The sequence below is a fragment of the Rhipicephalus sanguineus genome, chromosome 8, assembly GCF_013339695.2.
Source record: "Rhipicephalus sanguineus isolate Rsan-2018 chromosome 8, BIME_Rsan_1.4, whole genome shotgun sequence".
In the NCBI taxonomy this organism is placed as follows: Eukaryota; Metazoa; Arthropoda; class Arachnida; order Ixodida; family Ixodidae; genus Rhipicephalus; species Rhipicephalus sanguineus.
In genome coordinates this window covers 9,990,263-10,017,180 of record NC_051183.1, presented here as the reverse complement: position 1 = coordinate 10,017,180, position 26,918 = coordinate 9,990,263, and the positions used below count along the sequence as shown (strand labels likewise).

The following is a 26,918-nucleotide window of genomic DNA, read 5'->3' as shown; positions in this document are numbered from 1 at the left end:
TTTTTTCGGTGTTTAATGGTGTATGCCTTCATAACGATGCTGCACCGGTAGAAGGTGGCTATTGGACTACACGGGTAGGAATGGCAGGAGGTGAACGAAGAGATTTCGATCTATTTTTGGGGTTCGTTCCAGATTGTTGATAGAGGCGTGACTAAGCTTCTCGACGCTTTTTCTCATTGGGTGCATTCGGTTCGAGGTAAGGGGACATCACCTGGCACGAAATTCGTCATTGTCTTTTTTTACAGCGAAAGCTGTTATCAGATCACAACGGCAGTGGGGTAGATGTCCGCCGCCGCCGGTGTCCGTAACCACTATCGCGCGAAATAAGAAAGAATAAATAAGAAAAAAATATCCAGTATCGAAGGAGATTTGAAACCGGGCCCTCTGCGTGGCAGTCGAGTGTTCTACCACAGAGCCACGCTGGTGCTTGAAACTCCTTCGCAAAAATACCCTATACAGGCGTCATGTCGGGCAAGGCATCGCGTTAACCTATGTAATATAGCGTGGCAGAAGAGTAAAATACCAGCCAGTGATCACACAATGCTAATTGCGCAACGAGTGGGTGGTTTAATGCTTCCCACCCGCTGCAAAGTACTCGGCCACAATTCTTCATCGTTATCAGCTACATGCAGCAGCAACAAAGTGCACATAATACCTTACAGATGCGTAGCGGGTACCTCGCTTATCCGCAGAAAGACGAATAATGGCATAGTGGGTGCTTCCATACTTCACAATAATTATGATTTATGGCGTAGTGGATACCTTGCATGTGTACTTGTATTACTTTCCCCAAGATAGTTTTGAGCGGGCTCTAGAAAGTCCGCTCTTTGACCTGATGATGATGATTATGATGATGATGATGATGTCCTCTGCCCGATGACGCTCACACCCAAAGGGGGATGGGCAAGAAAGGGGGATGGGACGGGCGGCAGGATGCTTAAGGTAAACACCTATGAAACTAAACAAATCTGGAAATTTTGATTAGAAATGAAACATCGAAAAAACGCCAGGCCTGCGCGGAAAGCGCAGCACAGTCACAGCGAAAGCTGAAAGAGCGGCATTTCTAGAGCCCGTTATAAACTCTCTTGTGGCTACTAATACAAGTACATTAGCAACGTACCCCCTACGCCACAAATCATAATTTTTGGGAAGTTGGGAAGTACCCACCACGACATTATTCGTTATTCTGCGGAGAAGCGAGGTACCATCTGTGAGGCATTATGTGCACTTTGTTATTGCGGTGGTTGATGACGATGAAGAATTATGGCTGATGCCTCTGTAATGGGCTGGAAGCTTTAAACGACCCACTAGTTACGTAATTCATATTGTGTGATGCCCGGTCGTTATTTAACTGTCCCAGTACGCTTTATAACATACGTTAACCGGAGAAACGGAGAGCGAGAGAGAGCAAGAATTAACTTTATTGAGAGCCTGAGGATATGTATCATGGGAGCCTTATGGGCTTCCTTGGCAACCAATAGAAGTGCACTTGCCAGGAACCCACTACGCTATAAATCATCATAATTTTTGTGAAGTAGGGAAGCAGCCACTATGCAGTTTTTCGTCATTCTGCGGAGAACCGTACGTGGTACTCGCTAATCACCTGTAAGGTATTATGTGCAATTTGTTGAATGCTGTGGCTGATGACGATGAAGAATTCTCGTAGAGGCCTTTGTAATGGGTTGGAAGCACTCAACAACCCACTCGTTGCGCAATTTGCATTGTGTGACGCCTGTTACAGAATTCGCGTTTGTGTGACGCCTGGTTGTTATTTTACACTTCTACCACACTACATTACATATGTTAATGTGGTTCCCTCCCGACATGAATCCTGTATAGGGTCTTTTTGCAACGCAGTCTCAAGCACCTGTATGGCCCTGAGGTAGAACACTGGGCTCCCACGCAGAGGGCCCTGGTTCGAACCTCGTTCCATCCTGGAAATTTTTTCTTGTTAATTTTTTTTGCTTATTTCGTGCGATAGTTGTTACAGACACCGGTGGCGGCCGCGGCGGCGGCGGCGGACAACTACGGTTCCAAAAACGGCCGTTGAAATGATCTCATAACAGCTTTCGCTGTAATAAATTAAAAGGCTTAACGAGCAAGCGGTCAGACTATCGTTTGGGATTTCTAAGAGAAATAATGACAGATTTCAAACCAAGATTATGAACACAGAAAAACAGACTAACAAGGTAATATTTTTGTTTCATTGATGTGACCGAACACAGCAGAGCAGACACCCCTGTGGCTATAACCTAACGAAGTGCCGCCCAATGATAAAATTACTGGAGCACTTATTGCTAATCCTAACTTCTGAAATGGAGTGTCGGGAGGAGCAATGCGGCGCCTGCGACTCGTATAAACAAAACCGAGCTGCGGGCGAATGCCGGGGGTCGGCACATATATCAGCTAGCTTCGGCGGCGTTTTCCTGGAAGCGCGCCTTCGGTAACGCGTGGTGGTGTTGGCCGGAACATCTCCGTCAGCGCCTCGTACGACCGTGCGCTGGGCGCAAGCCAGTGTGTGGGACTCGGACAGCGACGGCAGCGAGCGTCTGCTCAACGAGCTCGGAGCTCAGATTTACGACTTCAAGTGCTCGCCACGGACTGCGACTCTGCGGAGCTGAATGACCCGACGACTATGGTGTTGAGATCTTGATGGCTGGAGGCATCGCGCCGTGCTCGAACCGCGTGAACGTGACCTCCACTCGAGAGTGCCGTGCCTGAACTTGTGAAGACCTCGGGCAGCAGTGTTTTAAGAGACCTGAGGGGAGGGTCCGGGGAGAGACCGATAGGCTTCCCAAGCAACGCTTAGCGGCGCTGCTGCTCTTGACAGGCAGCGCCATCTCTGGCAGAAAAAGAGAAACTGGGGCGTGATCAGCGAGCGCTTTTCCTTCTCGCCACCGCGTTGCCGCTCTCTTCCGTGCACGTGCAGAGCTCTCGCGGTGCACTTGCGGCGTCTCACAATGTACCGCGTGCAGTGCGGCTTCAAAAGGATCTTCAAGCTTGACTGGCACTTCCGCAAAGCGAACTTGATAAAATGAGGAAAGCTCGTCAATCACGTTAACGGTGAAGAGCAGACGATCGACGACAACCACGCCCGACTCAAAGCGAAATGCATTTCCCAAGTCGCGATTACACCGTGTATGACGTATACCTCGAGGTAAGTCTCATTCTGTCACGTTAAAGATGAATAATGGTCCACATGCACTCCGAAATGAAGCCGTACACGCTATCGATGTTCTGCGGCGTGGACTACGAATCATATGATTGTTGTTTTGATATGGCATGCTTACAGTAGCAGCCGTGTACTTTCGTGAACAAACGTTTGCGGCGTGCGAAAAAAAGATTATACGGCCATGGCACTGCTTCCTGAGAAGGTTAGAGTCAAGTCCTCCGTGCCGCTGGAGAATCACCCGCCGATTAAGACGCGAGGCAGCTAGCTGAGCTTCAACCACTGTGAAGCAAGATGAACTGCTCGCCTCGTTTTTTCGGCTCTCGCGTCATGCTTGCAGTCTCTTTTTATGATACCGACTTGACAGGCGTATAAAACCTGTTGCGTGAACGCGGCTAGAAAATCGCACAAAGTCAGAAGGTGGTTAATTCAAGGTTGCAATTGCAAAGCGTGTATGAAGTGCCAGTTATATTTAGCGGCTTAAATATATATCACCCCAATAAAGTGACAAAAACAAAGCAAACCTGCAGAACGATGTCAAAGCTTGCTGAAAATGCACAGACGTCCGTTCCGGCGTGATAAAGCAGCCTTCCCGACGCGTGAAATGCAGGCGCCGAACTTCTGACAATGTGCGGAGTTCAGTTGAATTCAACCAACCGCGCAACGCTAACGGTATAACGCGAATGTGAACGTTCAACAACGACGGGTAGGTCTCACGAGCACGGGGAATCAAAACACAAAGTTGCTTCACCTACAACCGTAACTGGACTTTAACAATGCGAGAAGCCAGCGAGTAATCATTACTGTAGTCACTGCGTGCATGCGCCCCGTTACTTACCGATTCAGGTAGTCGGAACGAACGAAAGCGATGAACTCAGACAGCCAAAATAGAAGGCGAGACAGCGCTGTCAGCTATCCACGCTTGCCGCCTTTATTTCTCGTGCGACACGCCCGGGAACCGATACATTTTAACACGTGAATCGTGTGCCTTGTCTGCACTGTTGTGGCTGGCCACTAAACCGCAATACTTCGGACCACGCTTGCGCTTCCGCGGGGTCGCTTCTGCCATCGTGGAAATGCGCAGCTTCGCACAGCAAGCCTCTGGGTTCAACGTGCCGAGCTGACGGCCCCACAGTTACCCGCACCGAGAGAAGAACGCGAGCACACGTGCGCTACCGCTACCGTGAAAGACACTGTACGTCAGGGTTGCCGTTGGGTAGATTTGAAAAGGAGCCAGAATTTAAGCTAAAAGTAGCCAAAGTAGCCAGGTCTTTTAATCTTATCGCCAAACTTGTAGCCAAATGGCAGAAAAGCGGTATTATGAAAATAGGTTTTATCATTGAACAATATATAATACCATTTTGTGTCAGCAATAAAATAGCATACGAGCACAGTTATTTTCTCCTTCATGCTTGGTCTTCAAGCTGTAAGCAAGTTGCAAATAAATGAACATATTATAAGTTCCGTGCACCTGTATACATTTTATATAGAATAGATATAGTAATTGCCAGAGAGACAGTAAGATTGAAACATTCCAGCCAACCAGTTAGTAGGAATACTAATGGTAGAAGAAGGTTGTGCTTGAAGTCTCCGACTTCAAGCACGACCAGCTTCAAGTAGCGATATCCGCTTGAAGATGTCCGGTCCAGCATCATTTTGTAGCGGATCTCTGTGTCTGTCAAGTTCACCCGAAAACACGCGCCGTGCATCAGCACTACAAAACTGGCTCGTAGCGTCAGCATCGATGGCGGGCAGCGTGAACAGCGTGCTAGGCACGCGTTTGCCAACATGCCCTCAACTTCGTCAGTTTGATCTTAGCCAAAAGGCGTACTTAAATTTCATCTTTAATTTATTTGTAAGTTATATTTCCAATTTCTTAATTTTTATTTAAATTCATAAAACCACCGAATTCGGCCTATCCCCCATAGTGGGTGTGAGACATTGACTGGGCGAACAAGAACTTCATCATTCCGTCTCGGCAGGCGCACCGCGCGTTGCGTTCAGGTGCCTCGATGAGCACCAGACTCATGGCGGGGCTAGGACACGCGCTTACACTGGCTGACGCGTCAGAAAAGCTTGGAAACAAAGGGTAGTCGTCAGGCTTGCTTTGTATTTTATCTGCAGATAATGAGAAAAATGGCTACTGAATGCGCTAAAATAGAGGTTCAAAGTAGCCAGAAAGTAGCCATGGCGCCAACCTGAAATTTTTGTCGCCAGACTGGGTCGTAAGGTAGCCAATTTGGCGCAAAGTAGCCACCAACGGCAACCCTGCTGTACGTGAAAGGGGCTGAGTCGGCCGCGCGACGGTTCAGTGTTGTCCGACAGAGCCGCAGCGCGGCTGGCGCGGCGCTGTCGTCGCGCCGCAAACTTGAGCTTGGGTTCCCTATTTCGGAACGCGCCGAGTGCGCATCGGTATAAACGAACTGCATTTACCCAGTCTAAGCCTCCTCTCATCAGCGACATAAGAGAGCCGGCTTTCTCGGTTCACACCGGAGAAAGGGGCAACACGAACTTCACTTAGAGCTACAACGTATCTTTTTCTCTGATTAGAATAGCGGCGACAAAATAAAAAGAAATGCTCTACTGTTTCGATTTCGTTGCAAAACATGCATAACGAGGATGCCTTAAGTCCAGCTTTATGGAAGTAGTAATTCAGTTGTGGAATTCTACATCGTAACCTTGTGTAAGAACCTTCTAAGTGGCGAGAGTTCTCGCTGTGACTGTGCATGCTGCGCGCTCCGCGCAGGCCTGGCATTTTTTCCTTTTTTTAAGCCAGATATTTCGTCCAGTGAATATCACTTTGCCCACACCTTGTTTAATGAACCTATGCTATTCCTGCAGATTCCAATGCTGTTGCTGCAGTATTATGTAGCTCTCACACCATATAGGGGAACAAGACGAAACCCTGGACGTCAGCAATGTGGGCACACAAAGCAGGCTGTGCATGTGCATGTCGCGTCGCATGACCACTGGAAGCCGTGAGGGAGCCACGGAAAGAGGACGTTTCTCGATAGAGACTCTATGTAACGAGACTCCGCGCAGACGGCTGAAACATCCAAGAACGTTTCCAGCTCTGCAGCTCTGTGATCACTTTTGCAATGATAAGTTATAGGTGTAAATTAATTTATTACATTTAGTACTGCGATTACAAAATAACCAATGCAAATAAAGCACATATCAGTGAGATGTTAACTGTATAAGCGTCTGGTCTATCTACGTTTAGCTAGTTCGTTTCACATCAGTCACGTAGCTCCGTGCAATAAGCGAACGAAGTTCTGTATTTGTCCCTCAGAAAACTTCTCTAAATAGCGTGGCACACGTAAAAACATCGTTCCCTTGGGATAAAATAAGAACTGAGGGAAGTCCAAGCCCGGCCCGACCCGAGCCCGCCACCTGAAACCCGGGCCCGGCCCTAAGCCCGGAGCTTCAGGCCCGAGCCCGGCCCGAGCCCGGCCCGGGCCCGCCGTTAAAACTACTTTACCCGGCCCGGCCCACGGGCCGGGCCGGGCCGGGCCCGGGTTTTCGGGTAGGCCCGAGCCCGTGCAGTGCTCTAATACACATCCCTTACGAAACGTATAGCAGAGCGCGCGCAGAGCGTGATGCAACGACGCGGTTGTCTGCCGGTATTCACACCGCAACTCCATGGACGCGACACTTGTCAAAAGTGAGCAAGCGCTGCTTTCCTCGTACGCCGCTGTATCCTCGTGAGCATCACGCAGCTGCTGCCGCGCTTTCTCCTGATAGCTGCTCCGCAGGTCGCCGCTGACAGCGTCTCGATTTCATTGTGTCCCAGCGCCAGCGAAACTTCTGCGAAACGACGCTCGGCGACGTCAAACATGCCGAGGTCGTCGGCGCGCCTCGCTGTCTGACGCTGCGTGTGGGCGGCGTCAGGACACGTCGTGTGGAAGGACGCATCAAGCTCGAGGCAGATAAGGACACGCCGTGGAACTCCGTTCATGCAGCGTATGACGGCGAGGGAGCAGTTGGCGGGAAAGCGTTTTTACTTGGTGCCTTGCGCTGCGTGCATTCCCTGCCCGGCTTCCACGGCCGCTAGCTTGCCTTAGCGCTGCTGTATAAGAAGAGTACGTAGACAACCACCCGTTTGTAGCACGAATCAACAAGGAAATCCACAGGGATTTCTCAGGAAGCAAGAGCTTCAACAAAGAGGTTGAAGAAAAATTCGCTGTGGTCAAGGGATCGAACCCGGCACCAACGCCCTCCTGAGGCGGCCGCGCTGCTAACTGAGCTAACTACGAAGCTAGAAATTGACAGCGTGAGGGCGAATTAGTCGACAAATCGAAGCGCATGGCCACAGAATGCTGCTAATCGGTCCAGCGGAAAGGTGACTGAAGGGTTCCGGATTCCCGGACCAGAACGAAATTTTCGGCAACTAAGAAGCATTCGGAAGTTTCTGAGAAATACGTGTGCATTTCCTAGTGGCTTCATGCTACAAGCGGGTGGTCGCTAACTTCCCTTTCTTAACCCTTCCGCCACCTTGCGGCATTCCGCAAGACCCATCTGCAGAGCTACTATGTGTCGCCCAAATGGAGTTACATACAGTAACTCTAGGGTAAATTAGTGTAAGCTACAGTAATTCCAGGGTAAGTTAGTGTAACTATTGGACGAGCTCCAGTATTTCTAGGGCAAGCTATGTGCTTCTGAAGGAGCCAATTACAGTGACTCTAGGTTTCCCTTCACGAAGAGTTCGAAGGCTTCACGAAGAGGTCATTTGCAAAGGCTGACTGCGTGACGTAATGTTGTATCTTAGTACACTTGTTTCTTAGTGGTACAAGCTTTCTCAGCCCATCAGAGCAGCCAGTGCGCAGGTGGCCTCTGTCCGCGACCCGCGGCAGCAGTATGCGGTCCTCTGAGAGGAGCACTCGGAGCAGACCTCAGCACGCCATGTAATCGGCACGAGTGCGCCCGCAATGTAACGTGCAACCTCTGTAATACGACCGCCGTCGGGAAACGCTGCAGGACTAAATTCCGTCTCGGAATACGCGGTGCCTTTGCACACCTCTGCAGGTAGCTCTCGCTGCACTGCAAATGTAAATTGCGCGACGGTGTTACTGTTGACCGTGGGATCTACGAATGACGAAGATGCATGGCTTCCGACTGGCGCGACCTCTGTACTTGCTTCATCACCTGGCACATTCTGTGTTTCCCCGGCAATGATTGGTGCCTCCGAACCGACCTGTAATCAGACTCGTCTCGAACAGCTAGTCATTCGCCGGAGATCCAGAGGGTTCGATAAACTCGGCAGGACCGACGATTCCTGTGCACATAACGTGGAACCGAAATTCTCTGCGCATAGCAGCCCTATTTAACACATGAGCAGCGAAGGTTTGTATCCCAGCTCTGAACATAGTGTTATGACTGACACATAGTGTTTTAGTTCAATCAGTCGAAGCGTTGTCGGGTAGGTTAATCCGTAAATTGCTATAGCATATGTTCAACCTGGTGAAACGAACAGACAAATGCAGCTAAGGAAGGTATAGGTGGCATTACTTGTATGTTTTAGAGAGAGGCAAGAAGAGGCAGGGAGGTTAACCAGACGCACCTGCATGTTTTAACTGTAGCATAGTAATTATGACATAGGAATTCTTATCCATTTGTGTCATAATTAGTATACTATACAACATACAAGCGATGTCCCCTAAACCCTTCCTTATATAGCTTCACTTGTCTGTCGATTTCATTAGGTTGTGTCTAAAAAAAGAAACGAGCTAGCCCTCGATCAATCCTACCTCTTTCGTTTATAGCATATGTAATGGGTGAACGCATATACGAAAGAATAATATAATGTTAACAATGTTTCTTAACGGGAAAACATAGCGTAACCTGTGAAGAATAGGCATATAAATTAAAAAGAGGAGAGGATGACCTTATATTTAGGTCTGGCGGTACCATGCCGCCGATTTCCCACAATGTGGGTCTCGTTGCGGAGCACCTTGCCGGGATACCTATTCTACAGTATAGGAACCCGGCGGCAGCAAGTCCCTGCCTCCCACAGCAGCGGCGGATGCTCAACAATCATCACCGAGGCTGTGGTGGGTTAAGGTGCACCCAGGGCCTTTACGAACCCTTTCGGGATGAGTAACCATAAACAACCGAGCTCCGGGTCGGTGTCCTCCTCTACCCCTTGGAGAAAACCGGTGGTTTTCTGGTCGGCACTGGGAATTGAACCCGGTACCTACCGCATATACCACGCATGGTTGAGCGGTGCCGACATGGTTGAGGGGAAGAAACGTTAATGGTGGTAACACAGCCATGCCAACAATGCACGAGATCCGGAATAATTGCCGGCTACGTACGCCACCTGATGCACCACCAGCACCACACCGAATGACTACATCAAAGTAGTAAGTCGCCTTGGGCATTGTTACGCTACTACATCGGAACGTCGCTATGTTTTTAAAGATATACGCGTGTTCCTATAATAACTATGATAACTGTTCTAGTTTTATGTTACATGGACGATCGAAATGCATCGACGTTGTCGGCACCACCACCACAGCCGCTCTCATGCTCGCACGCTTGACAGCGCATGCGCGGCCCGCGAGGAGGTTAGAGGGCCTCCAGACATGTGGAGCGAGTCTGGATCTTCTTTTTCTGAAGAAAAAAAAAAAGAACTTTAGCACCGTTACTCATTGCCTCCGAGTGGTGAGAAATGGAGGACCACGTGAAAATAACGCCGAGTCGTGAAGAGAGGTCGAGAAGGAAGCCAGACCACAGGGGCGGTCCTCGTTTGGGGAGATTCCACGTGGCCCTGTGGCGGCCCATCTTAACATCCATTTGGAACTTTGTAGCTTCGAGACAATGCTCCGAGCACTTTGTAGAGGCGTGGAAGTGCTTCTGCGCGCGGTCGGCCGCCGGGAAATCCCGCATGGGCGGCACGACGTCTTATGAGCACCATCTACAGCCTCGAGCCAGGAAGTCCGGCCGCCGGGGTATAACCATTAGGCTTTTTTTCTTTTTGCGCGATTGCGGGGGTTCTCCTTGCCGAAGGGTGGACACTGCAGCTCCGGGCCGTTGATCTCATTGCGGCTGTACTCGGGACCCTTTTTTGCACAAAGTGTGTATGCGCGCGCAGTGTAATTGCGGGGCCTCAACCAAACACATGAATGGCGCGGTGGTCCAGAAAGGCTAGAACTGGTTTTCTAGAGGCGAGGAGGTGGCCTCCGTAAACGTGCCGGCCACGCATCATCGGCGACCGAGAATCTGCACGGCAGGACAGCGGCCGTCGCCTGCCGCGCCCATTCCACCCGGAAGGGCACGGTCCGCTAAGGTAGCAGCAGAAGCAGCAGAAGAAGCGGCGGCGGCGGCGGCGAGACTGCACTGCTAGTCACATTCAAGGCCGCCACGGCGGCGGCGAGAGGTTGTCCCCGCAGCTGTCCCAGTCCACTGACGTCGCCGATCTCCGCGAGAGACAGAGGTCAAGGTGCGGCCACGTCTTGGGGCGGCAGACAGCTCAAGGCCCGTTGGCCGCTGGCTCATCCAGTTGGCGATGGAACGGCTACCGTTGCTGCTGCTCTGCTCCCTGCTCCTCGCGGCGAAGGCAGCTGTGCGCGAGAGGGAGGATCCCCCGTCGGCCGGATGCCAACTGGGCGCCAAGCTGTTCGGACACGGGGCCCGCGTGCCCCGCTCGGACCCGTGCGAGCGATGCCTCTGCTTCGCGGCGCAGGTGATCTGCTGGCAGGAGAGATGTCCCAACCAAACACGGCCGGGATGCACCGAGCGTCGGATGCCCGGAGTCTGCTGCCCGGCTCTCGAATGCAGTGACACCAGTGAGTAATAATAATTGTTTGGGTTTTACGTCCCAAAACCACGATATGATTATGAGGCACGCCGTTGTCGAGGGCTCCGGATATCTTGACCACCTGCTGTTCTTTAACGTGCACCAAAATCTAAGCACACGAGCCTCCAGCGTTTCGCCTCCATAGAAATGCGGCTGCCACGGCCGGGATTCGGTCCCGCGACCTGCGGGTCAGAAGTCGAGCACCATAACCACTAGACCACCGTGGCGGTTCACTCAACAAAGCTATTCGAATGTCTGTTCCCACACACGGGTTGCATGTCTCTCTTAGGGTTTGTCAGATTGCAAAGCCCACCTAACTTATCCGGAACAGAGACCACTACACAGACATTTGCTCTATGCGCGAACTAGTGAACATATCGCGATGGCACGACTTCATCAGGGCATCTTTAAAGAATAGACTGACAATCCCTCCTTTTATGAGCTTGAAATGCGCTGCAGGGCCTTTCTTTTTTTTGGCCGCGGTCCCTTTCCTTCAAGCTCATACTGAGTTGTGCTAAAGTAATACAAGTATATACAGTGAACTCTCAGTTGAGTGAACTTCAAGGGACCCAAGGAAATAGTTCACTTAACTGAAAGGTCACTAAACTGAATATTCACTAGAATATGGAACAGCATTGGGCACAACAGACATTAGAGTCAAAAGAGTGAAATGCAATTTATTTTTAAAAGAAATCTGTAATTTTCATTTCGACTCGTGCCCTTAAAGCGCAAGAAGAGACAAAGCTTTCCAGAGAGTCTACGTTTCTGTGCACTGCCTCTGGCACAGCTTGTTGCTGAGACACGAAGTCTCGCAACTTTCGTCGAACTCATTACGAAAGTGGGCGCACGGCGCGTGAAATGCGCTGTTGTTTCCCGAAATGAAGATGGCCGCACAATACCGATGATGCCGATGAGACAGACAAAAAAAGAAGGGGCGAACTGATGCGCACGTGGCTCGTTTTTGTCACCCGCATGGCCGCTTTGCCTCGGCGGCGCTGCATGCACAAGCGATGTCGTGCCGCCGCCGATGGATGGGCGATTTAGTGGCGGCTTGCATCGGCTATGCCAGTGCTGCAGTGCACAAAACTTTGTTGAACTGATTTAAAAAATGAGCCTGGGTCCGCGGATCAAGTTCGTTCATCTGAAAAATTCACTATTCTGAAATTCGTTTAACTGAAAGATTTTTGCATAGAATGCATAAGAAAATCGCCGGGGATTTTCTAAAAGTTCGTTATTCTGAAATATTCGTTAAACCGATGTTCGTACAAGTGAGAGTTTACTGTATATTTGCTTATCCTCCGTTGTGGTGCCTTCAAGGGCCTCGAAGTGAATTTACCAGAGCTGAAAACGGCACAGCACCTATCTTATACGAGAAGGTGATCTAGCTGACCTGTGAATGCATCTGTATCAGAAGAGTGCGCGTAGATCCCCCGGCTAAGAAAGAGAGAGAACAACTTTATGAAATGCCTGCTGAGATGATGAGGCTCCCTCCACGCAGGGAAGCTAAGCAAAAAAAAAAAAGTAGAACCATCACAGGTTGCTATCAATGTATGTCTGAGACCATCATCGGATTTCAATTAAATGAACACAAATGTCGCTGTTATAAGAACGAATAGCCAAGATTAGCCGACCTTTACCATTATTGAGTCAATAGTAGACATTATTTAGCAAACATGTGACAACACTGACATTAGCCATAATTTAGCCATCACTAACGGATATCTACAGCCAGTGCTAACCAGTGTTCGCAGTACATGAGTAAATACGGTATGCAAGGAGAGTACCGCTCGCCGTTTACCGTTCGCCGTTCAATGTTGCGAAGGGGTGTTACGCTAAGCCGAGTTCTCACATACAAAACGAAATGTGCAAATCACACGTGAAACGTAATTTAGCCCGGCTCGGACGTCCCTTCCGCGCTTCTTCCGGGAGGGACGCGCTGCCTTTCACACATTGCAATCTTAGAAAGCAGCTCCAAAAGCCTAATTCACACGTGCGACTAGCATCGGTCGCGCGACCGTTTGCGACTTGCGGCTAAAGAGATACTCAAGGCTATTGATACCTGCTAGTGCGACCTATATACCCGCCGCCGCACAGAATTCAGGTCTGCCCAGAAGAACAGGTCAAAAGAACAGAACAAAATAATCAGGTCTGTCCGCACGGTAACTACTGCCATTGCCCCGTAGAATAAGCTGACGTCCTGTTCCGGCTCATCTGATTGGTTCACAGACTTGCGACCGCACTCGCGCGACTGAAAATTCGAGCAGCGAGCGACCGAGACAAAGCAGTCGCTTTTCGACCAAGGTGGACATATGCGACTAACTTGGTCACGCGACCGGTGCTATAGTCGCAAGTGTGAACGAGCCTCTAGGCGCCCGCTCCTGCGTTGAGTGTCGGCGTGCCCCGCCGTAACCGAGCGAACGAGCACAGTGAAAGATCGAAGCAATCAAAGGTTGAGGAGGAACGCCTCGCGTCGCTCGCGTGCCGCGTCGCATGCGCGTTCCGTAATCAGTGTGTGGCATTTCGGCTTCTTCCGATACCACCAGATGGCCCTGCCCTCCGTGCATCTCTAGGGTGCCTTGATGCGCGTTTTCTTGCGCGTTTTGTCCAGGGTGAGGACATCTGCGGCGTCTACTGCGGCGCGGCTGCCATATTTTAGCCCACGGCTTCTTACCGGCGTCTCACCCCTCTACGGCAGCTGCGCTGAGAGGCACGAGACGCGGGGCAAAAAATGGCGTCGTGGCGGCATTAGCCCCTTCAAAGAATGGCAACACCCTAAGGGGGGCGCACACATCGAGGTGCATCTCTAAGCTCCCTCTATTTTTTTATGCATCTCGGAGGAACTTTTTCCCTGCGTAGCCGGCGCGCGCATTGAAACCTTTCAACGAAAACGAAAGAAGAGAAATTCAAGGGCTCGATCGTTTTTCTTTGTTAGACAAAAAAAAAAAAACCTTTAGTGAAAACCAAAAGACAATGAAGCCAAGGTGTAGGGAACGTCATTTGCAGTCTTGCAACTGTATTGCAGCAATGACTATATAAATGTGAAGAAATTAAAGTGGACGAAGAGACAACTTGCCGCTGGTAGGGACCGAACCTACGACCTTCGGATAACGCGATGAAAAGACATACCACTGGGGCTAACGTACGTTCGCGCACCGATAACGCCTTTCGCTCCTCACTGTGTACGTAATTATCGTATGCTCTTTTTAAAGCCTCAACATAATTTTTGTATAGTGTTCAAAATCGATGAAGAAGCACTTGTCCTGTGGGTCGGTATTCCTTCTTTGTCCTGCGCTGAGGTTGCGCTATCCAGTATCTATTTTTAAACAGTCAACGATTACACCGACGGTCGTTCTCTTATTATCGTGTCCAGTAATTTTATGAGTATATTACCTGTATGGAAGCGCACACAAGTCATGTCATTGGGATTCGGAAACCCGGAAAACAAGAGCAGAGCTGTGGTCAAATTTCGCATTAGGGATTACTGTAATCCAGGGTAACTTTTTTCTTAACAGCTAGATATGGAGGCTGCTGTATGCCGTGCCCATCGCAGGCTTTTGAGGAAAGAGTTACGACCGCCTGCTAATTTCTGCGGAAAGAAGCTGTCATTCAATCTCGAAAATGTAACCCAGCTAACCTCGAAGAGATTCGATAGATATGCATTAGTTGTCTGTGAAATTCGGTTCATCGCTTCTTTCTGCGCTGTACAACTTCATTCCTCCCACGAGTTTATGATGTGATATGAAGCAATAATATATAATAATTGTTCCGGTTTTACGTTCCATAACCACGATATAATTATGAAGGACGACGCAGTGGAGGGCTCCGGAAATTTCGACCACCTGGGGGAATTCTTTAAGGGGCAACTAAATTTAAGCGCACGGGCCTTTAGAATTTCGCCTCCATTGAAATGCGGGCACTGCGGCGGGATTCGATCCCTCGACCTTCGGGTCATATAACCGCTGGTGAGTAATGCCATACAGTGTCAAAGTCTAAACATGTGCCACTTTCGTGTCTTCCTCATCGCGAAATGAGAAGAGCTCCTGAGGAGCGCACTAAAAGAAACAAAAAATGCACGGTTGATATTCAAAGCAACCGCGTAGCAATCCTCTGCGAACACTTGTCATGTAAACGTAAACGCTGTACATGCAACGTCAACATTTTTATTATAATATATTGCAACCTTTACCTCATCGCTACCTTCAGGCGTCGCTCAAGTGATCTGTTGTAAGAAGAGGCAGGCGGAGAGGACACAAGTTTTGCTGCGCGTCTGACTTTTGTTACCACGAATCCTTGTCAACTTTCCCATCGTTTTGTAAATCTGAGAAGCGCAAGGATTCTCCAAGTGCAGTATCGTACGCTAGTGTACTGTTCGAAGCGGCAAGGAGCGCGTCTCTAAAAGGTCACGTATACAGGAATACCGTCTGCGAAAGCTGCCTCATCAAACCCGAAAAGTGATCGTCGGCGGCATCGGCGTCAACGCGAGTTATGCAAAAAATCATCACATGATGACTTCGTCACATGACGTCATCATGACGTCCCAGGTCGCCCAATTATTCCGTCACTATGTCATCAGATAACATGACGTCGTATGATGACGTCATATCGCATGGCATCTTCGCTTGGTCGAAGGCGGGCCGATCCCGGAGTCACTGCAAAACTACGTCAAGTGCAGAAAGCTTCCAGTGCCTCTGATTCCGGAGGCAGTGCAAAACCACAGTGGGTGCAGAAAGCTTTCAAGGGACGAGGGATCAATGCAATCGACTTAGAAGAAAAAGAAGAAGACGACGATGGTCTTCGGCTTCGAGTCGTCTTAGGCAAATGCAGAACGGACCACGTGACTTTAATGACGAAGAACTAAGCTCCGTTAAGCAGCTACGATGTATTGCTATAAGCATAGAGTTTCCTACAATACTTACTAGAGGGAACTCTGGCGCTAGTGTCTATGGGAGCTGCAACGCATGACGCTTCAGCCAGCATGGGAATGATGGGTAGTACACAAATTTGCCTAAACTTCGTACTTTCGGCTCCGTTTGGCTCCGCGTCGGCTGCATCCGTTTTGTCGAAAAACGAAGTTCAGCGAAAGTCAGCAGTTTCACTTCGCCACTTCAACTTCTTTAGGCTCAGCAATTCAAATCTGGTCACGAAGTTCACAACGATCCATTCTTTTATCCGAAAGAAAACCAAAACATAGCAATAAACAAAGCCACAAGTACGTTTGAAGCCGCAAGCACGAAGACTAGGCAAATTTGTGTGCTACCCACATGGAGGAAAGAAAAAGAAAGGAGGTAGCATTACGTCACGCAGCCAGCCTACCTTGGCAAGCCAACTCTCTTTGAAGCCAGCAGTGTCGGCCCAACACGTGACCTTTTGCGTCAAGATCACGCAAGAAATGAGGTTTGCCGAGATTTCGGGTATGGCACCCGGTAGCTTTTAATCGAAGCGTGCTTGTTCGGCGCAGACCGGCCGGCTCACAGAGGACGTTCAAAAACGGAACTCCACCGGTAGTACTAAAACCTACCCACGCGCTCTGACGTTTTGATCACGTGTTGGGCCGACACGGTGGGCTTCAATCGCGTGACGTCACGCTCCCTCCTTTGTTTTTTCTTCCTCCATGACTACCCATCATTCTCATGGTAGCTGAACGATCGCAGCGCCAGAGTCCCCTCTAGTTAATTTTAGGAAACTCTATGGCTATAAGTTACAATGTAAACGTAGCATAGAGTATAGTTGCGTAAGTCCCTCTGGACAGCGTCCTCAAGTTTCAGGAGACTTGTTGAAATAACAGGTCATCACTTCACCTTGGCTATGTACGCGGACGAAGCCAGTGGAAGGTCAGCTCATAAGCTCAGACCACCCGAGTTAACAGCGTTTACATAGATTTGTTCCCATCAGACCGAAATTTCATGTACTGCGTGCACCGTATCTTTTTTAGATGCGAAGTATCTTATGGCGGAGTTCAATCCGGTGGTGGTGGTGGTGTGCGGCGAGACCACCCTTACTGCGCATGCGCATACCCTCACCACTCACCCTCTCCCCTCCCCTATCCACTTCCCCATTCCTCTCACCCTCTCCACTTCCCTTTCTCCTCCCCACTTCCCCTCTCCACTCCCCCTTTCCACTCTTCCTCTGAAACGCGTGCTAGACGGCTAGACATGCCGAAATTCTCTCCAGCGCATGCGCGTCCCCTCCCCCTCTCTCTCCTCTCCTACGCTGCCCCCCTCTCGCACGCCTGCCGACTGCGTTCCCCGCTCGCCCTGTGAGAATTAACAGAGGGAAGACAAGACGCGCGTAGCGTTCCTCTTCGCGTTCCACGACGCGAGGTCGCTAGCATACCCAAAGAACGCCAACGGAACGCGGTCGTGCAAGTGCTCCGGCTTCGCATCGCCTCATGGTCCCCTTCAGCGGGAAATGCATGGTGTAATTTTTGTTCTTTCGTGATCACTTTGCGTCGTTCTATCTTGTTTCTGGCATTTTTGCTTCTTTTTGAAAAAAAATGCACATTTGTAGTTTTCCCTAAAATTTATTTACACACAGTCTTGTAGTTGTTTAATACATTTTTTTTAAGGTCGATTCCACGAAAGATAAAAAAACGGTGTATACTTGATGTTTCCGATTTTCCTGATAATTTTGTATGTTGTGCACATATGACTGCACAGCACGAAATCGCCGTTCGTTTTCAAATAAAAAATTTTTTCAACACAGGAAAATTCTGCAAGCGTCACCGGTTGACGACGACCATTTTACGAAGAGTGCGTTTTCGTAAATTCGGAACCATGCTGGCAGCTACTGAAGCTATATATTACAAATATATTTCTTTTTAGCGGAAGTAGAAGTAAAGGGGAAATAGCTGCTATCATTTCATGTAATTCTGAGCAAATTATGTATTTTTAAAAATTCACGAAAAACGCTGCGTTTTTGAAAATCAGTCAAATTTGGGACGCTATGGCTACTTCTGTGAACATCTTAGCCTGTTCATATTTGCAGTATTTATAGGCCTTTATGTGAATAATGAACCTCTGCATTTGTATTTCTCTAATAAATTTCAGAGTAGTAAATTTTCATGCTCGAAACACCAAAAAGACAAAAATGCTTCTCGATTAAAAAATCTATAATAAAAAAACCCCATTCTCAATTTTGTTCAAAGTCCCCCAAAATGTTCTCAAAGGACCGCAGAATGATATTATGAAAAAACATGTTGCATCATTTTTATTAGAACAAAAGCAGAAAATGTCAAACATTGTGTTTCCAGAGCGTGGTGGCTACTGCGTAAAGGACATCTCTAGTAACAAGAAAATACAGTAACACGTCTTTTTCCTTCTCTGAGCTTCGCTAAACAACAGTAATGATCTATTGTCGGAAAGTTAAAACTGTTTTGTAAAGAAAAAGATCGTTCCAATTAAATGCACTTGCGACACCACTTATTTCCGCGTCGACGGGCAGCACGGACATTTTCATTCCCCTGGATAATTTTTGTTTTCAGTATATGCGCTTATATAAAAGCAACGATGCTAAACGCGAAATTTGTGTAGCTGAGTCGATCATGCATTGTAAGAATGTGAGAAATCGCAAATGGCGAGAGTGGTGAACGGCGAGTACCGCAGTGCAACCTAGGCACAGCAGGCATAATGGTTTGCCAGGCTTTGTCGCTCTGCACGAGAAAATGCTGGGGTGTCGATTGCGTTGGTTACACGATACATTTTTCACCGCTCGTCGCTCTCCCGCCTGGTCTCTGGATTCGCACCGTGCGGATCGAGTGGCCCGCGCTACACGCCTTCGTGTAAACGGAGTAGCATGCGTTAGGCGGACAGGTGCAAAGGGCGGCGCGATAGACGCCCGCCTGAGCAGACGACAGCAACGAGCACGGCTGTGCCAGTCAGCCAAACATCACCTGAGATAGAAGTTAAGCATCTGAATTGTGCTTCACTTTGGCGCGATCACTGTCCTTCGCTCTGAAGGTGGCCATGGGTATGCGTTATAGCCATGACCGAGTTTTAGGGGCGCAGCTCCTCTTAGTCTAACCTTGTCACGTCTCCGTTGTCCGGCGTATCTCCCGGCAGCCGGCAGTAAACGGCAGTATCTGTCCGGTGGTGGTGGTGGTGTGCGGCGTGACCACCCTTACTGCGTATGCGCATACCCTCTCCACACACCTCCTCTCCGCTCCCCCTCACCATTCCCCCATGTCATCTACCCCTCTCCCCTTTCCCTCTCCGCTCCCCCTCACCATTCCCCATGTCATCTACCCCTCTCCCCTTTCCCTCTCCACTTCCCCTCTCCCATGCCCCTCCCCTTCCCCTCTCCCATAACCAGTCTTAAAAACGGAGGGGGCGTGCACACATGAAGGCTGCCTAAAGACAATGCGCTACGACAGTACGTGATATGTATCGCCCTCTCCTCTCCTACGCTTCCCCCTCTTTCTCCTCTCCTACGGTCTCCTCCCCCCTATCTTGCCTCACGGCGCAGCGGCGCCGACGCAGGCAGCGTCGCGAGGCAGCGTCGCGGCAGCGTCTTGACTGAAAAAACCGACCGCTCGCGCTGCACAACCGTTCACTGACCACCCCGTATATATAGGAACTGGATTTTGACCTCCAAGGTAGTGCGTGTGTGCGATTTCTCCTGTGCGCGATTAAACAATGAAAATTCACAGCGTACATGTAAAATTAAAGTGAGCTGCAAGTCGTCATAACTCTCATCGAACCTTTAGTATAAACGCGCCCGATCTCACGTCGGTGATGATGTACTGGGCAGAATTCACACAAGATTCACGGTTTACCGATGGACCTCCTCAGCTTCGCTCACTCATCATCATTCACTCCGTGGATATGCTGTGATTTTTTTGTACGGACTACCTCATGGTGCACAAAAAGAAAATTCCGCTGCAGCGGAATTTTCGTTGTGTAGAAGATATCGAATCGAGTCTCTTTTGCGGAGGGTCATGACGTAGGATGCGCGCTCAATTCAAGAGGCAGACCAGATCTGCCAGCACTGCTTCAAGAGATACAAGGACATGCAAAGCAAAGCAGATGCAATGCAAATAAGACGTGTTTTGTCCGTGGTCAGAACGGCTGCCACCAATTTTCACGTAATCGATTCTTTTTAAACTCTGCATTGATCACATAAGGTTTGACAACGTACACATTTGGGCCAACAAAAACCAAACCTCTTGGCGACCGCTCTACAGAAATTCATTTCCATTGATGAGGAGACCTTGCCTTTTATACCAATCTCTCAATTCTGGCACAACACAACATCATAAGAGACGCATGGAGGGAATGCGTTCTTTATAGTGATGCAGAACTATCGATGGTACTATCGATACTATCGATAGCTGAGTCACTATCGAACTATCGATGGTTAAAAGATACTATCGATAGCGCTATCGATGGTAAGTACTATCGATAGTTTAAAATCGACAGCGCGAACGCATTGCAGAATAAACTTGGTTTCCCGCGCGCGTGGTACATAGTGGAAGCCGGAGGAGCAGGCTGAAGGGCAAGAAAGTTGACATGCTTGCGTTCTTCACCAGAGTGCTTCGCTGACACATGATCATAAAGTCAAACTATTCAGCTGTAGCGGAAAGGAAGCCGTTATGTGGGGTGGAACTGCGCGGCTTCAGTTTTATACTGGATTTTATGATTTCAAAGGAAAAAAAATTATCAAGAACTAAGCTTGGTAATTGTAGGATCTAACTGGTTGCTTTTAAATATGAATTTATTGATGGACATATGCCGCCATTTTCACTGCGCAAATAATTTCTTTCGCCACAAATTTGCTCATAAATTAAACGAAGCTGATAGTAGGCTATCGCGAATATTTTGGCAATTTGGCCAGCCAGCACCAGCATCGTTATTCGCACCACTATGGATAGTTTGTCACGTGGTTGTGACGGTGAAGAATGCTGCAGCAAGACTGGGAAATACGAAGCTCTTTATTTGGTCGCACTTGTGCCTAGAAAATCAAAACTTAGAATACAAGCGATACACGCTGCGCACTGATAGGAGCAAGAACAGTCGCCGGCCGTCGAGTAATCTGGTAATTGGTAGAACGCTTCGTCTTTTGTACATCAGTCATCAAACCTTCTAGCGTTGTCGCTGGTGCTTGCGTAAACTCTCGGATAAACTTGAATATTCGTGTCCGGGGCGTAATCTTAAAATGTCAAACAATCGCGAAGCTTCTCAAACATTACGGCGCGGTCTGCGTCGAACGCTGCTAACAGTCTGTGGGTAATACCCGAATACGTCAAAACAAAGCAATAAACACGCGTGGCAGTAATATCGCTAGTAATATTACCGATGGTACTACCGATTCGACTATCGATAGTTTATCGATAGTAGTACTATCGATAGTTTGTTTACACTATCGATAGTTTCAAAGAAACTATCGATACTATCGATAGTCAATTTACCGATAGTTCTGCATCACTAGTTCTTTAGCATGCAAGATATGAATTATACTCAACTGAAATAGATGAAAGAAAAGGAGGCTACAACTGAAAGTGCCTACTGTTGACTGGGGGAAATCTAACATTGGCGTGAAGTCGCAAACCACGCAAATGTATTTGGAACGAATGTAATTGGAACGATCTTTTTCTTTGCAAAACAGTTCCCACTTTCCAACAATAGATCATTACTGTTGTTTAGCGAAGCTCAGAGAAGGAAAAAGACGTGTTACTGTATTTTCTTGTTACTCAGAGATGTCCTTTACGCAGTAGCCACCACGCTCTGGAAACACAATGTTTGACATTTTCTGCTTTTGTTCTAATAAAAATGATGCAACATGTTTTTTCATAATATCATTCTGCAGTCCTTTAAGAACATTTTGGGGGACTTTGAACAAAATTGAGATTGTTTTTTTTTTTATAATAGATTTTTTAATCGAAGGGCACATTTGCCTTTTTGGTGTTTCGAGCATGAAAATTTACTACTTTGAAAATTATTACAGAAATACAAATGCAGAGGTTCATTATTCACATAAAGGCCTATAAATACTGCAAATATGAACAGGCTAAGATGTTCACAGAAGTAGCCATAGCGTCCCAAATTTGACTGATTTTCAAAAACGCAGCGTTTTTCGTGAATTTTTAAAAATACATAATTTGCTCAGAATTACATGAAATGATAGCAGCTGTTTCCCCTTTACTTCTACTTCCGCTAAAAAGAAATATATTTGTAATATATAGCTTCAGTAGCTGCCAGCATGGTGCCGAATTTAGGAAAACGCACTCTCCGCAAAATGGTTGTCGTCAACCGGCGACGCCTGCATAATTTTCCTGTGTTGAAAAATTTTTCATTTGAAAACGAACTGCGATTTCGTGCTGTGCAGTCATATGTGCACAACATACAAAATTATCAGGGAAATCGGAAACATCAAGTATACACCGTTTTTTTTACCTTTCGTGGAATCGACCTTAAGTGTTGTTTTAGCTTTTATTATTGTTAACTGTACATCGCCATATTGTTCGTGGTAACTCAATTGTCACCATGCCATTTCGATTCCTGGCTAGCAGACCTCCTTCTGCATATACATATCATGTAATTATCATCATTTATTAACACGAATAAACTGATTCTCATTCTGGTTTGTCGCTTTTAAGCGGCACTTCATGGCGCCCGCTACCACCAGGCCCAAACGCACACGTTACTTCATATTTCCCGCGACATCATATTTCCCACGTATTCGCCGATGAGCCTCCGCCACAATGTTTGCCTTGTGGTGGGCGCCCTGATTCCTAACATATTCTTTTTGACCGCCTCCCTCTCCCCCCCCCCCCCCCCCCATACACATATACACACTATCCGGCGCCCCCTCTGTCTCTATTACTGATGACTTCTACTCCCTCGGTTGCGTGGCTGACCAGCTCAACAGTACCTAGACACGTAAACTTGAAGGTTGGTCGAGTTGGTGGCAGACTAGACACACAGGGAAGAAACGATACAGGACCTGTCGACAGGTTTCCTTGTGTGTCTTCTCTCTATGCGCTGCTTCAGACGCTAAGTGCCCCTGCTAGCACAGGCGGGCGCAAAGTCCACCCAATACTTTTACTCCGTCGGACCGGTGCCGTCATGGTTTAAAGAGCAGGGTTATGGCTCCTCAGGTTTTTGACGATAATGGCGGCCCTCGTGTTGAATTCCAACAAATGCTTACTTCCCATCTTTACTCCTGGGATTAAGCCAGGGACCAAAGGCAGGCTAATTTGAGAATCACGTCATCGTTTCGTTCTACGTTGTCTTCGGGTTCGACCAACAAAGGGGAGGAGAGAGGAGGATTGGATTGGATTGGATTGGATTGGATTGGATTGGAAAAACTTTATTTATTTTGGATTGGAAAAAGGATGAAAATGTTTTTTGATGGGAAACCCTGCGCACGCCTATGCCTGGCAGGCATCATATGCGCATCGCTGAGGAGTCACACCGGTGAAACCTTTGCAGTGGTCACAGTACACATGCAAATAAAGTGTCGCCCCTCTCTTTGCAGCCACACCCGAGAAAGCAGTGCCGGCTGCAGCAGCAGAGCCCGATCCAATACGACCCGAGCCGGTCGTGGTGGAGGCCGCTCTTCACGGAGAAGGCCACCACCAGCAGGGTTGCGTTCTGGGCGGACAGCGGTTCGCGCTGGGAGACCTGGTGCCTCGGGCCTCGGGTCCCTGCATGCAGTGCCGCTGCGCCGACGGCCCCCGGCTGCTGTGCAGGGCCACGCCGTGCGCGGGGCCCGTCATGCTGGGCTCCTCCTCGCCTCGCCGCCCACCGCCGCCGACGCACACCGTGCGCCGGATAGCGCCCACCCTGGTGCTGCCCTGAGGACCGGCCGGCGTCCAGGGAGTCACCCGGAGGTCTCCAGACACGCCGTCCCCGATCATAACCCACAGCCGTCTTCTGGAAATCCAAGGCGGCAGCCGATATTCTAGAAGCTGAATGAGCCGCCCAAGGTCGTCGAGGGTCACCATAAGTCGACCGCTGCTTGTCATTCCGCGGGTGATGCGGCAATGCGCAGATATCGAACTCTGGACTCCAATAGCAATGCCTCTTTCTCGTCCCGTTTTATTTCGCGCTATTTTCAGCTACGAATAGGTACCAAACAGCATAGGCGTGCGCAGGGCATTAGAGGGGGGAAATGTTTCACCGCAGTGTCCTCTTATTGGTCGAGTCTGAAGACAACAAGATGCGCAATGGATGCAAAAGTGAAAAATGAAGCCATGACGTGCTTCTCACAATGGCCTGCCTTCTTGGTCTTTCCGAGGATAAAGGTGGTGGAAGTGGAAGGCAACATCAGGGCTTCTCGGTTGCCATTATTGTCAAAAACCTTCATGGCCATAACCCTGCACATTATACCCAATGACGCGACAGGTCCGTCTGAGTAAGGATGTGGGGGCAGACTTGACGCCCCCTCGTGCGCACGCCTACGCCAAACAGGTTAAATTCAGGTCCTTCTATAGTACGGTAATGCTGCTTTCCGAAACGAGTAGAACTTGCAGAGAATTCCTCAGATAGTATGCCATAAGGAATATCACACTGACCATCACGAGCACGCCACGTGCAACGAACTCTTACATCATATCCGCCAGCTTTCCGTACAGGCGTGATTTATGTACCATCACACTTCTCCTGACGCTTCAGCTTTTTGCATGACCCGAAGTATATCGCTGGACGAGAAAGCCCATGGTCGTAGTGAGGACCAGTAGCTATATACGCAACGTCAACGCGCTAATTCTTGTCCTCGCTATCGCGATAAGTCGGCACCTTGAAGGCGTGAATTCTGTGAAGGGGCTCGTCATTTTCGTTTCACTCGCCCTCTATAATGCGGCTCGAAGAAGTTGTATAGCCAAATCGTTAAGACTTCCATTCCCGCAAGAAAAAAAGAAACTAAGTATCTGAGACGGGCTGCAGAATCAGTTTCACCAACGTAAGTGTATACAGTGTGTTGAACTGGACTAGAGTCATCCGCTTCAGGAGAGACACGAGTGTCCTGTCAAGATCCCGTCAAACTAAGAGAGCGTACTTACACGTATTCGCAAACCACGCAAGTTGTTGCGCTCACGAACGCCTCGGATGAGAGAAAACTTCGGTGGCCACTCACATTTTATGGAATATCGGCAATCATGAGCCCGAGTTACGATATTATGGACTGCGGTTTCGTGCGACCGTCATGCTTTATCGCCGTTTCATTGAAACCACACAAAACCCTCCTTCATCGTGTCACCTCTATGAGATATCCCACCTATTCGGATGTCCGTTTACACACCGCGTAGGAAGTTTAGAAGTCGATCATTTGGGACGGACCCAATGTTGAACTTCCTTAGAGAAGTAACCATACAGCGGTCATGATCGTAATGCAGAGTGCAGGCCATTCAGGGTAGTGATATGTCTCAACAGTTGTCTTACATGCATACGCGTGCGCCGCTGTGTTCCCACTAGGGGGGGTCTCACCGCAGCCCGGATGTGGGGGAGAATGCTGGCGACGACCGCACACAGGTCGGGGACGGCCACGAGACCTGGGAGGATGCCGGGCGAGAGACGGGGACGTTTTCTTCACGGATATCGTGGCAAGACTCCCAAGAAGTATGCCACAATGTAATAAAATGACAATCTGTACAACCAACACCTGTTCACCCAATCACTGTTCGACATACATGGGGAGAGTGCATCTCAACAGTTTCGGGGTCACGTGACCTGAGAAGACACGTCACGTACGAAGTGATACAATCACCTTACCATTTGAATGAAATGCAAGGTTCTGCCTGGCGTTCCTTTCTGCCCATGTCAGTGATTTGCCTGTGCCACTGGGGGGCCAGTAACCAACGCCGTGCCACTCCGTGGTTCTTATTACTTTGCCAGAATCACTATACTGCCAGATCCAGGGTTGACAGTGACGTACCGCTGTACCATTGAAGTCATACGTGGCCTTTCTGCTCAGGTCACGTGACCTCGAGCTGTTGAGGTGCAAACAGACTCTTCCACATATATACGCTCTTATCCTATTTGAGATTGTCTTCGTGAATATTTTCTTCAATGTTGGAAGAAAACTGATCCGGGCATATATTTCTTCAAGTCTTTCGCGTTTCACGCTTCTCTTTCTGTGAATTAGCAAAAAATGGTGGCGTTTTTCCAACCCGCTGGTTTGTATAGCTCTTATACTTCACTGACGAAGCCATGCGTGCTCATCCCCATGTGAAAAAGAAATCGAATAGCCTTAAAATAAAGTGCGTAAAACAAACAGCCATGCAGATCCGTCTACTCGCTGAATGTTTTTTGTGCCGCGAATGCTGCTTTCCTGTGCACACGAAACGATGATAAAGAAAACTGAAGTTACGCAGTACAAAAGCTTATTTTTCTGTGTTGCATGTGACATCTGACATACTGCAAACGTCTTATTCTTGCCGCGTACTTCGCGCCTCCTTTCCGCTCACTCCTGCCTGCAACAATGCTACGAAAGCACGAACCTGACATCACGTACGTGCGGACAGAAAATATCCCAGCTGTTCTTCGGCTAAGCTCTGAAAGCGGCGCGCACGGTGATTAATTCTCTCATTCAGATAGCGTGCAGTTGGTCTTGCGAAAAAAAAAAAAAAGAAAGAGGTAAGGAGAGAAAGAAATGTAAGGAGCTCGGCACGCAGTGTCTATACCAACGCCGACAACGAATCACATTAAGCAGGCGTACTCAAATGAACGCGTAGCATGACTTCGATAGATGAGACTGAGTGTGAATGTCGATTAGAACAAATGAGTGGGACCACTGCTAGGAAAAATTAACGGCATTCACTTTATGCTGTGAGTCGTCTAATAACAGCAGCACCTTTAAAAAAAAAAGACATCACTTTTGCTTCGAGCAAAAGTGAGGTTGCCCTCCCCATTACCCACCCGCAAAGTGAGTGGAGGTCCGCCACAGATCGGAGAGATGTTGAAAGGACCTCCTATCAGCTCGGAATTGAATAGGGGTGAGTGCAGTTCTGGCAAACAG

General features: G+C 48.7%; 1 protein-coding gene across 1 annotated transcript; it reads left to right on the top strand.

Moving 5' to 3' along the window:
* The first annotated feature begins 10,506 nt into the window (after positions 1 to 10,506).
* Positions 10,507 to 25,552, top strand: LOC119401316 (kielin/chordin-like protein). The gene is made up of 2 exons (XM_037668011.2): positions 10,507 to 10,956; positions 23,439 to 25,552. The coding sequence occupies exons 1-2, from the start codon at positions 10,677 to 10,679 to the stop codon at positions 23,759 to 23,761; spliced, it is 603 nt and encodes a 200-aa protein (XP_037523939.1). The 5' UTR covers positions 10,507 to 10,676; the 3' UTR covers positions 23,762 to 25,552.
* The last annotated feature ends 1,366 nt before the right edge of the window (positions 25,553 to 26,918 follow it).

What these genes read in the sequence shown, in the direction of transcription:
- LOC119401316 (XM_037668011.2), top strand. Translation starts at nt 10,677, where the DNA reads ATGGAACGGCTACCGTTGCTGCTGCTCTGCTCCCTGCTCCTCGCGGCG. An exon ending in TCTCGAATGCAGTGACACCA is followed by an intron (nt 10,957 to 23,438) that starts GTGAGTAATAAT and finishes CTCTCTTTGCAG; the next exon opens with CCACACCCGAGAAAGCAGTG.